The sequence below is a fragment of the Solea senegalensis genome, linkage group LG21, assembly GCF_019176455.1.
Source record: "Solea senegalensis isolate Sse05_10M linkage group LG21, IFAPA_SoseM_1, whole genome shotgun sequence".
In the NCBI taxonomy this organism is placed as follows: domain Eukaryota; kingdom Metazoa; phylum Chordata; class Actinopteri; order Pleuronectiformes; family Soleidae; genus Solea; species Solea senegalensis.
Genome location: NC_058040.1, coordinates 4,098,176 through 4,113,347, shown reverse-complemented (window position 1 = coordinate 4,113,347; position 15,172 = coordinate 4,098,176). Strand labels below are relative to the sequence as shown.

The 15,172-nt window shown below is 39.4% G+C and overlaps 1 protein-coding gene across 9 annotated transcripts in view; it reads right to left on the bottom strand.

Moving 5' to 3' along the window:
* The window catches only part of fcho2 (FCH and mu domain containing endocytic adaptor 2), a 41,241-nt gene extending 26,659 nt beyond the window's left edge, over positions 1 to 14,582 (bottom strand). For 3 of the 9 annotated variants that reach the window (XM_044012069.1, XM_044012071.1, XM_044012070.1), the window contains exons 1-5: positions 14,377 to 14,560; positions 5,214 to 5,305; positions 1,362 to 1,436; positions 1,116 to 1,257; positions 232 to 384 (exon numbers count right to left, since the gene is read on the bottom strand). In XM_044012069.1, coding sequence (XP_043868004.1) covers positions 232 to 384; positions 1,116 to 1,257; positions 1,362 to 1,436; positions 5,214 to 5,305; positions 14,377 to 14,409 — 495 coding nt within the window. In that variant the 5' untranslated portion in view covers positions 14,410 to 14,560. Of the gene's footprint in view, positions 1 to 231; positions 385 to 1,115; positions 1,258 to 1,361; positions 1,437 to 5,213; positions 5,306 to 14,376 lie in introns of all 9 variants that reach the window. The other 6 variants (XM_044012068.1, XM_044012065.1, XM_044012072.1 and 3 more) reach the window with 5 other exon arrangements.
* Between the last annotated feature and the right edge of the window lie 590 nt (positions 14,583 to 15,172).

Below are 15,172 nucleotides of genomic sequence, written 5' to 3'. Positions count from 1 at the left end.
TATAAACAGACAGATAAATGGCTATAAGATTATATACTGTAGACAAAGGGCCCCTGTTTTCCAAGATCAAATGACGAATCAGTGAGGAAACTGAACTCCTCTGAACACGTGAAGGAAGGAGACCTCCTGGGGTTAAAGTTTCTGTATAGACTGGAGTGTTGAGGCACTTCATCATGCCTTATTAGCATACCATGATTACATGTGTGTGTATGTGTGAGTGTGACCTCCCACCTTGTCCACGTCTCTCTGGGTGGCCCCTTCTTTGCGGAGCCGCTCCTGCTCCACTGTTTTGGTATTGTAGATCTCCTTGGACTTCTGCAGAGCCTGAGATGTGGTCTGGATGTTCTGGACGGCCTCCAGCGTGGACGCCACCTCTTCTTTTGTCTAGCAACATGCAAATGTATGATACAGTTACTCGGCTACCCACAGGCAAGTGTCAACCATTGCACTTTTGTTGCACCTTAGGATAATACACAATCAACTGTTGTCCTTGAATACCCTTGTTTGTGATGTGACTTTGGGAAAAAGACTTGATTGTTCCTTTATTACTCAGTTCCCCCTCTCCAGCATGTGACAGAAAACAGAGGGAAGCGATTAAAGCTAAAATAAATACAACTCTGCAATTGTTCTATTTTTACAGCTCTGCATTATACAGTTATAGGACATAAAAAAAGAAACGGATGACTAATGACTTACAATTAAAGTGACCGCACAGTCCGGTTTTACCACCTTGTTGCTCATCTCTACAGTCATGCACATCGCTGATACAAGCCAAAAACCAAACTGTTAAATTTGTGTAAACTGGCACATAGGCTATGTCCAAGGTAGGCAGGTTTATTTATTTTTAGGGCATTTGTCTGTGTTTGGTATTTTAACTGTAATGTGCATTCTGTCTGTGAGTTACCACAGAAAAACAAAACAGAGAGGAGCAGGGAGTGCAGGGATGTGACGGAGAGAAACTGTGAGCACAAACACAACTCCACTCACGCCAAGCTCTGTGGCTTCATGCATGAGACATGAGCTGATGATGTAGTCTAAAAAAGATCCTAGACTTTGTCTACATTATGACTGTCACAATCATTTGTAAAATAAAAATAAATTCTCCATTTCCCTACCTTTTTGTGTGCTTTGGCCTGCTCTTCCACATACTTCTGGACCTCTTTTATAAGCTCCTGTAGTTTCCTCACGAGCTCCATGTGACAGCTGGCCAGCTTCTCCGTCGAGCTCTTGAACACGTCCCACATTGGAGCAAACGTCCTGGGATAAAGGATGATGACACGTCAGAGGGCACGTTATGGCAACACATCCAAACATTATTTTTTCACGCTTGCTCAAAAAGCTGTAACGCCGTGTCCACTCACCCAAGCTGAGAGAAGTTGCCAGCTGACTTCGCAAGTTTGGTCATTGACCTGGCATAGGCCTCTTCAATGGTACTCCTAGGACAGAGCAAATACACAACACACATACCAAGGATTTAATTATCTAATCAAAAAATGATCAAAAAACATTTGCAATGAAAGGAAAATCAATCTTGGAAGTCAATAATGCCAAGACAGCAGGCTCTACCCAAAGAAAAAGGTAATGTATTGTTGGCCTGACAAAGTTTTTCTTTAGTATTTGTAACTTGGTAATGGCTAAAATCAACTGACAACTGCAGATCACAGCCAAAATCAGCCGCTTAGAGCTCACAACTTGTATATATTTGACCACATGCACATTGTGTCCAGGCAAACAAAGGTTTGGTTTGTTTGTAATTCATTCAAAAACCTCAGAATAAAGCTGACAAACTATTAGAAACCCTGCTTCTTTCAATTTCCCTTTTTATTCCTCCAGAATAAAATGAGCCAAAAGTAACTGCGGGAGAGTTATAGTGAGAGCTTGAATTATGGATGTCTCACTTCGCCAGCCTCTCTGTCTCTCTGCAGTCATGTCACAGAAACAAGGTCAGCCAGGGGGGAAAAGGGACAGACAAAGTGCACATGTATCCACAGGTACACACACAAACATCCCATGAAAGAACAAGTACACTCGTACACAGCAGCACAACTGCACAGACAGGACAAGCTAGAATTAGGTGACTAATCCACTTCTACATCTTTGTGTGAGGCCAAAGTGGTCATTTCATTTTTATGCTTCACCACAATGTAAATACTGCCAGAACTATTAAAACACAGTGTTGATACTTTAAAACAGCATTTTTAAAAAGGACATAATTCTGCACGAAAACATTAATCATACCGACTTTTAAAACTCACATTTATACAGGCTCTTTTTTCCCTGATAGTAAGTGAGGCCACATAATATTTACTCTCATCTCAAGGGTTTTGAGCACACATGTGATTGAGATGAATAGACCACAAGAATACGGCCATCTGCGATCAAAGCAACGTTGATCAAAATGTTGAACACAAATGGTCTTGGTGTTTAATTCTTGACCTTTGAAACTGTTGTTTGAAACAAGTGATTTGTCTCAAAATCCACACTACAAAGTAATTCCGAGCAGGTTTTGAGTTCGGTGCCTGTTTGCAATCACAATATTTTGCAAAATAAGGCAAATATTTCAAGTGTGTTGCAAGACACTGTTCTCCAACGAGGCGATGAACAAAAGAAACAGCATGGCTGCGCACAGCTGGAAAATGTGAACTAAATGGTGCTGAGACAGCTCTGGAAAGATGTTGGAAAACAAGAAATAAGTATTAAATCTTATGAAAAGTATTTCTTTGTGTCTGTGTGAAATTAAACCGACTGTGACACACAAATTGTATTATTTACTATAACTATAAAAGTTAAGTATGTTGGTTTTTCTGTGTACTAATTGCTAGAACAGTATGAGGAGTATGAAGTACCTAGTGTGTTGCAGCTGGAAGTCAGGGTTGAGCAGTTCATTATTTTTTTAAATCAAAATCACAATTTGAGACAATGCAGTTACTAATTCACATAGGATGCAATGTAATTCTTCTATTTTTGACTGCGAAACAGAAGCAAATATATAAAAAAAGTGACTCAGTAAATTTACTTTGAAACAGCAAATATCCTTGAGTTAACTTGAGAAGTTGATGTTATTTCATCTATAGCTGCAACAAACGATTATCTTCATAATCGATTAATCTTTCCATTATTTCATTAATGAATAGAGTAATAGTTTGGTCCATAAAATGTGGGAAAATGTTGAAAAACTTCGAGTAGTGTTTCTCAAACCTGGAAATCATAATGTTCTCAAATGTCTGGTTTTTGTTCACAAACCAAAATTATTCAGTTTTAATGATTTCTTTGTTATACGGAGCAAAGAAACCAGAAAATATTCACAAGAAGCATGAAACATCTGAGAAACTTGGATTAGGGTCAAACCGATTAATGGACTATAAAAATAGATGACGTAATCGATTAATAATCGAGTAATTGTCGTAGTTAATAGTAATAGTTTCATCACATCTATTACACTGTGAATATTGAATAAAATATTAAAATGCAAATCCATATTGGAAATCAAATCACAAATGAAATACCTTTCAAAAAAAATTGCACAAGCATGTTTGCTTTGTATTTTTTTCTTATATCACAATCTTGGGGATAATTTTACACAGTCTATAGCCCTGTCTTCCCAGCAGAGGGAGCCATAGTGCAGCATTTTGAAGGGGAACGTCAGAGAAACATGAAATATCTTGCAATTCAAAAACCCAAATCAACTAAGTATCTGGTAAAGAGTAAAGAGATAATAACCCCCAAACAATATAAGCAATTATAATACAATTCAATGAATTCTACTTCTACTTCTCATTTATCAATAATGGATTGCTTCATTTGTGTAGTATAAACAGCTGCACTGCTGCACAGACAATTAATATTTGAGCAAAGTTAAAAGCTAAAGGATAATTTAGTACAACAATACGAGTCTTCCAAAAAGACATTTGCAAACGGTTGTTTCTGGACTAACAAGGTGACCCAGTTTATGCTCTGTTAAGAATTGAATCCTTTTATAGTTATTGATGGTAGAAAGATTCATTAAGGCCCTCAACAGGGGGACATACTTTTAGTCAATAAATTGAATCTCCACACTGGGATGCGGGCAGTAGTCCAACTGAATGATACTTACAACTGCACGTCATGGATCTGAGTGGCTTAACTAGCAATGCATGGACAGTGCTTTGAATCTTATGGACCTTTGTTTATATTTAAAAGATACGCATCACAGGTTTAAAAGCTAATAATTAATATAAACAAAAGAAGCTAATCTGCCAAAATGTAAATTAAAAGCTCCTGATTAGTCCTGGTTCATTAGAAATTAGACTCTCTCCAACACATTTGAATAAACACAACTGAATATCAATCCAGAAACATTCCTCTTATGGCGCTTTTCCACGATACAGTTCTAGCACGACTCAGCTCGGCTCTATCGTCAGAGTAATTATTAATTAAAAAGATGTGTTCACAGAATTGTTCAGTACTTCCTGCATGCCAGGAGCGAAGACTCCGTTCATAAACAGTCAATGAACTGAAATACGGCGGAAGGGGTTGCGATGCGGCTTGCTGATCGCCAGCTCGCAGCAGTACGGTCACTAGATACACCAGATTCTTCTGTAAAATATTGAGATTTTAGAAATTTCCTTGTTATATGTTGGAGATTAAGGCATGTTTTCAGGATTTTTAAGTCTTTTTAAGTGATCTACAGTTCGACATTGTTCGGTTTGATTCCTGTGTCGGACGTCGCGCTCATGACTCTTCCAGTGCCAACACTCTGCCAATCAGTGGCCAGCAGTCTGTGGGCGTCACATTTAGTATCAGCTGAGCTCACTTGGAACCTCGCCAGAGCAGTTAAAAAGTACCAGGTACCAGGTACTAACGCTAACGGGTGTGTAACATAATATAATGCCAAGTTAAATGTGGGCCAAGGTTGATGCCCCATTAACGAAGAACATGCACAGAAATCTACACAATCAGATATCAGTTAATTTAAAAAAAATAAAATGAGAGAAACCTATAAAGGTGAAAGACCGTGAAAAACTGGAACAAACCCACATGTTTCAAACTATTTGGTTGGTTTTAAAAAAAGAACTGGAGCTGCGAGCGTCGACTTGGAAGTTAATCTAAATACCAAGAAAACCACAAGATCAGAAAGACATGTATTCACAAGCCATGATCATGTGTAAATGATTAATGTGTTGTTTGTTGTAGATTAACTGGTTGTTTTTTCAGAATAAGACAAACTGCCTTACCTTTCTCTGATGAAGTCTGTCAGCTCCTTCGAGGAAATCTGGCCATGCTTCATGTTATGGTAGAGCACGTCGAAGCCATTATTTTTTTCCCCCTGTATTTCAAAGACAAAACAAATAGACTGGTCAGCAGCAGTCTAACAAACAAAGCCAAAACACCAGTACTGGTCACAGATTATTACCCTGAAGCCTTTTTCTAGCAGCAGAGTTCTCATCGTCTGCATGGCTTCCAGCTGCATTTGCAGCAGCTTCTGGTCAACCATACTTATCCTGGCCATGTTGAGAGTGAGAGTATAATGAAATGTTGACAAAAGCTGTAAATGGTGATCGACAGGTCTCGGGTTGGAGCTGATAATGTAAGAGACAGCCAGGCAATTCTCCGACTGTGTTGTTGTAACCATGCAACTGGCTAACAGTGTCCAGTTGCACCGATGCGTTAAAAATGCAGACGTGCCTCTGAATAATTAAAGTGAAAGAGAATTTTTTTTTTGGTTTAAGAAAATGTTTAATAATCACAAAGGACAAAGTGGCAAAAATGAACAAGGCAACGAATAAAGCATACGTTGAATTATACATAACAAAAAAAGGCAAATATCTATATCTACTCTATTGAAATCTATTCTGTTTTAAGATTTATTGTAAATAAATGTCAGTATCAATGCATTTCAAACATAAACGTCATAAACTTGTAAGTATCAGCCTTAAATATCCAGTGTTTGTTCGGTGACAAAGGCAGTAGAGTTTTGTTGAGAGCACTGATGGCTCACAGTAAGAGGCAGGGGTGTTAATGATTAACTGTTAGTTGATTCATTGCTGTTAAGAATTTAAAGAATTAGTAAAATAATTAACCGACTATTTTATCTTTTTGTCATTTCTCTGCACCTCATACGCAACGTAGTTGTGACTTAATCCAGCAGAGGGCGCACATCGACCAAAGCTCTGACATAATGAGAAAGGTGCTGAACTACGCCCCCAAGTTATAGTCCTGCCCACTCGTAGTTCTGCCCCCTCTTTTGCAGTTGGCACAGCTTTGACTTTACCTTTAACCCAACATAACGATAACCCTTGTCACGTGATGGTGATCTGTTTTTACTCTTGTTGACCTCTCATAGTTCTGTGTGATCTGGACAATTATTAATCGATGAATCGTTTCAGCTCTAAATATAATAATAACAACAAATCAAAATGGAAGTGAGACTAATGGGAGCAACGTTTGAGCTGCAACTTCACCGGGGCATAACACTGTGACTCGGGCAGAGGACAGTGCAGCTACAACCACAATGCTTACTACTTCTACTGATAATTTTCAGAATTAAAAAAATATAATAATGGCAATAGTGAATAATTAATAAAAAAATATGATCAATGGCAAAAGCAGGTCATATTTCCCCGCCACAGACTGTGTCATCAGATAGTTTCTCAGCAGCCTGACTAATCAAAAGGGCGACACGAATGAATTTTTCAAGCAACACCCAAATTTTTTTTTTATTAGGTGCTGCTAATGTGAAATATTTTAAATTTAAATCAAGAAAAAGTTGTGTATTTCAATAATGTATTATTAACGATTAACTAACTTTGGTTTATGTAGTCATTTAACAAACAGTTGAGGAAATTGCACTAAATTTGCAACCAAAGTAAAAAAGGTTCTTTGTTTGAATTCTGGTTCGACGAGTTCTTTTCTGTGTGGAGTTTGCATGTTCTCTTTGTGTGTGAGTGTTTCTCTGAGTACTCCATCGTCCTCCCACAGTCCAAAAACAAGCAGATTGGGGTGAGGTTTATTGGACACTTTAAATTGACCATAAGTGTGAGTCTGAAAGATTAAGCAGACGAGATAATAGATGATTGAGGCCGGGCAATATCCTATATAATTACAAACTGAAATGAAATGCTAAGAGTGATAAGAACGCAGACTAAACAAGATAAAGACGTCAACAAAGCAGCCAAATCAGTTAATAATACATGTCTTTTATTGACTTAACAAGACATCCATTGAATCAGTGTTACTAATAAGAGCTCTATTGGTTTATAAAAATGTGATAGTCTTCAAAGCATGTGTTTACACAGACAGAAGAGTTGACATCTGAGGCAATTTGGTTCACACTGCAGCTTTGATTTTGCCATTTCTGAGAAAAAGAATCACTTGCGCCGTTCATCTTTCATTAAGCTGCTGCGTCAGTGAGAGGGGAAACATACAAACCACTATTCTATTCTGGAACTGACCTTTTTCTGTTTTTTCAAAGAGACAGATTATCTGAGAGAACAGATCGGTTACAGACGTAGCATCACGACTGTGCTGTTGCCAAGCATAATGCAGTAGCAGCCAGTGAATTAATGGTTTTCATTGTCATTGATTGATTTTTGCCAATCATTACCAAGAGGACTGAAGCACTTCCTCTACCCACAGGCCGTCTGATCATGAAGACAACATATGCAAGCTCATAGTTTCACTTCAGGTTGACATGATAATGTCTCCTGTCATTTAAGGTTCCTCCACATTCTTCTCTCTATCGGTGTGCCAACATTCTTTTAAAGCAACCCAAGACACTAGTCACAGATACTTCCTTATTCCTGAGGCAATCTGCTGTCAGCAGTTTGGTATAGAAGCAACAACAGCAGCAGTGCCAGTCTATGGGTTCAGTCTCAAACATGAGAGGTTAGGAAGTTTGTGTCGAACTGAAAATCACAGCTAGCTCCAACAGCACCGTGTTTACAGAGCAAATAGACATGAAAAGAAAAGCATCCTTCTCTTGTCCACAGCTCACCGGAGCAGACCACTGAGATGTGTTTCCTGCTATAGCAAGATAACCGCTCATAAAAGAACACGTTCAGCTATTTCCCTGCCTGCAACAAAGAGCAAGACATGCAAAAACCACTGTGATGACAGGAAGGTGAGACACAGACCATACCACTATGGTCTACGCCTGAGAAACACTGGTGATTGGCCAATCAATCTACAAAACAGGGAAGCGATCAAAGTCACGCGGCTCCAAACAGAGCTGAGCGGCCACAGGAAGAAAGTCCATTCTGTGCACCAAATGTGCTCATGTGGAATGTGATGTCGATGAATACAAAGAAAAATAAAAACAAACACAGGAAAACAGCTCTGGGCGTTTTTTTTTGTGACTTTGCACAGGGCTACAATATGCTAGAATCGGCTGTAGAAAATTTCACCCAGCAAAGCAGAGGCCGAGAACGTGAAGACCTCACCTTTAACACACCCAACATAATGTAATTTACAGCATTGGTCAACAAAAAAACTGTTAATTAGTTGCTAGGTATCGCTGTCCGTCTACAGATATGAATGGTGGCAGCGAGGAGTCACACCAGAGTTGGTCAGTGTTCTCTTTGTTTTTAATCCACAGTTTGGAGCTGAATAACAAGAGTTCATGAATTCTGGCTGTGGTACACTGCACTATGTCCTGTAGTCTACACAGACTGCAGGAGACTCAGTAGGTTTGTGTGCTTAAGGCTGGAGGGGGAAAAAAAAAATCTAGGTAACAGCCTGGGGGCCAGAGATCTCACGTCATAATTGAACAAGCGCTAATGTTTATGCCGGGAAGAGCAGTCTTGCTCATGAGCATCTGGATGGAAAAAAAAAAAAGCAGCAGCTTCACTATGAAATGCAGAATTTAATATAGAGCAATAAATTATAGCTCCAGGTTATACAGTGGTATATAATAACAGAAAATAAAAATGCTACTGGACAAAATACAAGTCCTTGTAGGCTGGCTGAAACAAAACAAAAATAGAAAAAGATTTTAATCTTTATTTTGTTTTGTGTTTATTTTAAATCTTGATTTTGTCACCCGTTTCCTGAAGTCTCATTTTTGTGCTTTTGATTCAATTATATGCAGTTTTTTATTTGTTGTATTTTGTTGTCATGCAATGACACATTTTACACACTGAAAATGAGTTTCCTGATAGATGTTTCTTCATTTCTGTAGTGTTTTTATTCTATTTTAAGCATGTACAGCACTTAGGGCAGCAGTGGTTGTTTTGACATGTGATAAATAAATAAACTTGACAATATTAACATGGTTGTTTTAATGTGAGTGATCAGAATGTATTTCTTCTGAATTTGGAGTGGGCTATATGTTGCCTGGCAAAACAAAAGATCATAAAATGAATGATGGATGCAAACCAGACAACTTATCCAACTACATATTTAACTGTTCTCACACACAACACCCACAGAAACAACATAATTACAAAGTAAAATCAATGCAGTTGAAGCTGCTACATTGCCGACACCTCCTAATCTAAAGCGCCACCTTAACGGGCAGTTAAACAAGACCACAGTGCTGCGGTTTATCATGTAACATCTGCCGAGCAGAGGAGGACACAAATTCACTCTCTCTCCTTTTTTTCACAGCACAATACCAGTTTCGCTGTCCAGTGTTTAATGCCTGACAGGCAGTAATGCAAGCCATGACACGGGAAGAGTCCCGGTGAGATCAGTATTGTGCCGTTTTTGCCCTCAAAAGACAACCAAGTTTGTGTCACTTCCTGAAAACCTTCCTGAATGTCACGACTATACTGACAAGTGTTTACTGTGCCTATTAGTTGAATCAGGCTGAAACTACTGCAGAATAATGTGGCAGTCCCTTCATGAAGGCTATAGTGCTTCCAGAGGGTCTGCAAGTCTGGAAACATCACATTTGTATGTAGATTGTTGTTATTTGAAAATGCCGTGTAGGAGAATAGATGTAGCCTGAATGTTATGATGAGCCATGTTTATTGCAGAGGCTACAGACACCACTTTCTTCACTTTTTCGCCAGAAAGCTTATTGATGGCTAATGGGAGAGAAAGAGGCTTTCAACAACTAAGATACAAAGTGATGCAGAATATAACCAAATTGGTCAATTTTACAGCTGAAGTTTGTGACACTGTTCCAACTGTGTCTTACAACTCACATGTATTCAAAGAGAACATGTTAACGTTTGTTTCATAAGAAAAGAAAAACAGCAGGGTGAGTGCAAATTGAGGAAGTTTTGAAATTAAAAGTAGTGTATGGACAGAAAATGCCAAACACAAATATTTGAATATCTCTTGTTATTTAATTATTTCCCAGCCATAACAGTCAGTAAAATAGGTGTTGTACAAGTTAAAAAAGCTACATTAGCATTGGCAAACATTAGCATGAATGCTGCTATGGGCAAGTATAACAGACAAAAAACTGTCATGATTAAACCAACAAAGAAAGTTCAAGTCTATAATTTCCACTGACAACTAGAGCTGAAACAATTAATCGATTACTAAATGAATTAATTGATTAATTGGTTTGAAGCTTTTTCATGATTACAACAAGATTTCTGATTGTTTAAGCTTCTTTAATGTGAGTATTTTCTTCATTTCTTTACTCTGGATAACAAAGAAATCATTCAAAGTTAATCATTTTGGTTTGTGGACCAAACAAGACATTTTAGAACATCATTATTTGCAGGTTTGACGAACACCGATCAACATTTTTTAAGGTTTTCTGATATTTTACGAACCAAATAATTAATCGAGAAAATAATCGACAAGAGTAATCGGTTATGAAAAGAATTGCTAGTTCTACTGACAACCAAGTAAACCAGGAAAACATGCTGGAAAAGGATGAAGCGTGCGCTAGCTGACATGACAAATGTCCAGGTGAAGGCAGTAGACGAGAGAGCACACACTCTGACTGAGGAATTTAGAAGCAGCCTATCAAGTCCCTCCTCATTCCAGGCAGACTATAAGCACTGGCCTGATGTGGACCCCGGAGCTCCGAGTGAGCAGACAGAAGCATGACATCAGGGTGTCTGTCTGGGTCATGTGACTGCTGAGCTCTGGGAGCGGTGCACCGGGTAGTCCCAGCTCATCAGTTGGACAGCAACACATACGTATGCAGCAGCATGTGTGGTAAGCACACACACACACACACAGGCTGGGCTTTGTTTGTGGTCTAAACACAAACGTACAAGAGCTTCACCACAATTTACACCCAAGGATGTGGTGTCAAGTTCACAGGAAGAATCCCAGGACTGGTTAGTATATGACAGCTTACGCGGGTGTGACTCATTTCACCACCTCTAAACCAAACTTACAAGGCTGGAACTCAAGCAGTGAAAATAAACAACAACAAACCAGCATGAGACAGGATTTCTGCTTCAAGCAAATCTAACACCAACCAGATTTCATCAGCCCCCTTTACTCTTTGCTGGAATTTCAAAACGTGACTGCACTGCAAACACTTGAGTATTTCATAAATTTCAACAACGACAACGTGCGATAACATTAAAACCAGTTCTGATTTAATGCTGTGGCTCATCAGTACAGACACAGGGACTAATTCATTATCTACCCATACAATTTCAATTTAATTTGAGATTGCTGTGGCCCATGGCCAAGTGGAGAAGAATTGGACATATAATCAGAGGGTTTGCTGGTTCAAAGACAGGTCAGTACCAAGACAGGTCAGGGGCTGAGGTGCTGAGGTGTTCTGTGTTGTATGCCAATTTAAAAGAAAGAAACATACATGATGGAAAAATGAATAACTTTAGTTTTCATCCTCATTACAATACAGCAGTTTTTTTGATCGTGTAGAAATGACCCAGCAAATTTCAACCCATAAAATTGTTAATATTGCCCTGAACCTTGATTTGAAAATAACATTTAAATTGCAATCACAATGTCAGTCCAAAACATTGCAATAACATAATTTCATCAAATGTTTCAAGCCTGGATCAAAGTATGGTGTTACATCTGCAGTTCAAATAATCAAATAGAGATTCACCACAGTGGTTGAAGATGTCAATGAACTAGATTTTCTGTGGTTGTTTAATTTTACTTACATACATCAACCACAACATTAAAACAACATTTTAATATTATGGCTGATCTATGCAAGAGAAAAACTGTCAGCACTGTCCATTTCTTCATTCTTACTTTAGGTTTTGCTGTGTTATTGTGGCCTTAAGTTTGCACAGAATGACTTGTGTGAGAACCTTTTAAACCACACACTCTCTCAACACAGACACAAAGGAGAAGACGGCTATCCTGGGGCTATTGGCTGAATCAACACTGTTTGCTTACAATGCTGCCAACTCATTTCCCCATGAGAGGCTGTAGGCTAACATACTATCATAGATACATGTTGATTCCAAAATTAGAGCACTGCATCTTCTACAAGTTGCCATACTTGTCCACTGACAGACACTTTAGTGCAGGAGGGGACAGTAACACGCAGTGCACTCACTCTGCTGTTATGAAAGCTTTCACTTGAATGTCCAACCCATCCATGCACATTTAACACACATAAAAAAAAAGGGGAAATGAGAAGTTTGAGACCATGTAGCAAGCGGAAATGTTGCAGCCAGTGACCAATCAGGTGCTGGAGCTTACATGGCGAAACGTGGCTATAATATATCTGGCTCCTAATGCCACAAGAACTTGTTTATTCAGCTGAGGGGAGATGTCCGCATCTGAGATGTGAGCCAAGATTACAGACAAGGAAAAGAACCAAGAAAAATGTCTCCACAGTGAGAACAGCGTGGAAGGTGTTAAGTCCTGCAAGCGTTGCAAAAGCGAAACAGGTGGACTAACTTTTTCAAATCTGACAGCATGAAGTGAGAGTGTCTACTTGTGGTGATGATTTGTAGTCAAAGGGAATTGAATGCATCACTTAATGCCAAGTGTGTGCGTGCATGGCCTGCATGTTAAACACACAGCTGATCTTTGCCATCACTGGATCCTCTTGTGGGCCACAGCAGGGCACAAAGGGCAGATTGAAGAATCAGGGGCATCTTAGCTCTGCTCTTTTCCAATAATGATGAAGTCCCCATTGAAAGACAAGGCTTTGGAGGTTGACAGCAGGACACTTATCTAATTACTTCAATCACTTTGCTTAATGCAGTTTTCATTCCGTAACCAAGTTACACAGGGCTGTATTATCCTACCTTGGGGAAGAGAGCAGATTTTATGAATGGAGGTTATTCCTAGGTGACACACTCCATACGGATGATGTGTGTTTTTACATTTCTACAAGACATTTCTACAAGAAGAAAACACACGTGAACATAGAAAAATAACACATTTATTAGCATTAGTGCTACGTATCTACTCTGTGGAGTCATGCAATACTTATTATTAGTTGCGACCGTGTGAAACCCTAATGAATCAAAATGGAGAATAATTAGTTTGTGTCAGTAATGCCTCAAAGTGGAGATGATCAGTCAGAGACTACAACATGAGCAGCAGCTCAGGTGTATAACTCATTATAAAACAACCGTAATAATAAATATCACACATACGTTATGGGATATTAATATTTTTAAATATCAGCACATATAAATGTGTGGAAAAAAGTATTTTTTTTTCTTTAACAAAAACACACACACACATATTCCTTAGTGCACCATGTGACCATAGATTAGAGCAGTGACTCTTAATTACAAACTTTACTTTTAAAAACATTAATTGACTTGAAGTGCAACAGAAAAGTAGCAGACACGTTCGTGATGGCCGAAAGCAAACATAAAGTGTACTTTCACTTTTTCAACCTGCTTTATAGCCACGTCAAATGAGTATCGCAGGGGAAATGGCCTTGAGACAACACTTAACAACATGGACGGCGTGAATGAGACCGACACAGGTACAACAGCGTTGGCTGTATGAAAACATTAACTCGGGCTCTGTGGCAGTGACAGTGTGAATTCGTGTTTTTAAAAGCTGTTCCTCGAACTCATTAAACATTTTGGTCTCTCACTGAAACTTTGTTACGGAAGAAAATGACGCGTACGGCCGAGACCTGTGAGTGAAAGACGCAGCGTCCAATCGCATTCATGGAAATGACCATCAACATTCCAAGCGAATCCGAGACAGCCAATTAGCGGAAGCCGGGGGCGGATACTTGGAGGTTTCAAGTTAGATGGGGTTACCGAGGCCCAAATCCCGGGGTGGCAAATAATAATTCTCGCCGGAGAATCGACCAAGGCTCGGGGAGACGCTGGCCAGTGACTCCGGTGGCACTGGACAGCGCCGTTTTAACAGAAACAAGCCTGCTAATCAGGCGAGTGCCTCTGGAAAGTGGAGATCACATAATTCCTCGCTGACATGAACATGATAGGGAGGGAACATAGTAAAGAGGACAGGGAATAGCACCGGTGTAAACACCGTGAACAAAAAAAAGGCACCACCTACCCAGAAATTCTCCAGGAAGAATGGCGTTATCATCTTGTTGTATTCCTCTTCGCCGGAACTCTTTGACCCTGCCGTAATACAACTTTCAAAGCATAAATCATCCACCGTCCTCTCTGTTTTGCTGTTTCTGCCTTTCCCCGTTTTCCTCCTCTCCCCTTTCTTCTCCCTCCCCACCTCGAGACTCCACCTCCACTCGGCGACTTGGTCGAGTCTCTCTCTCTCTCTCCGGTTTCTCCACTCTCGCGCACAGACAGACAGACAGACAACGAAACAGCGCTACCGATGGCGGACGCCGTCTCTGTGCGATGTGCTGCTTTCAAATGCTTTACGGAAACTCCAGCACTCATGCACACTGACGATGAAGCAGCGGCACAGTGGAGGATAATTCTGTGAGAATTTGTTTTTCAAACACTTGCAAAATATAAACATTTAAAACGCATTGTATTATTGAGAATTTCCCACAGAACGTGCCTTTAATCCGTGCGCAATGTAATTTGCTCAGATTAAATCTTTTACCTCAATTGCCAAGACAAGCGACACATAGATCAAAGGAAGGCGACATCAGTCGTCATTCATTTTCAATGACAGGTAAAAATGTTGAATGTAATGGACTTTTTTGGAGTGGAGCGTCAACAATTGAGTTATTTGTTTTGTGTGTATTACGATCTGATCATCTGTCACAAATGTTTTTATGTTGTTATTTTTATAATTATATAATTTCTGGTGTTTCCTCATTCGTACATTACCATGTTTATAGCTCGTTACTCACACCTGTTGACATTTCCCCACTAATATT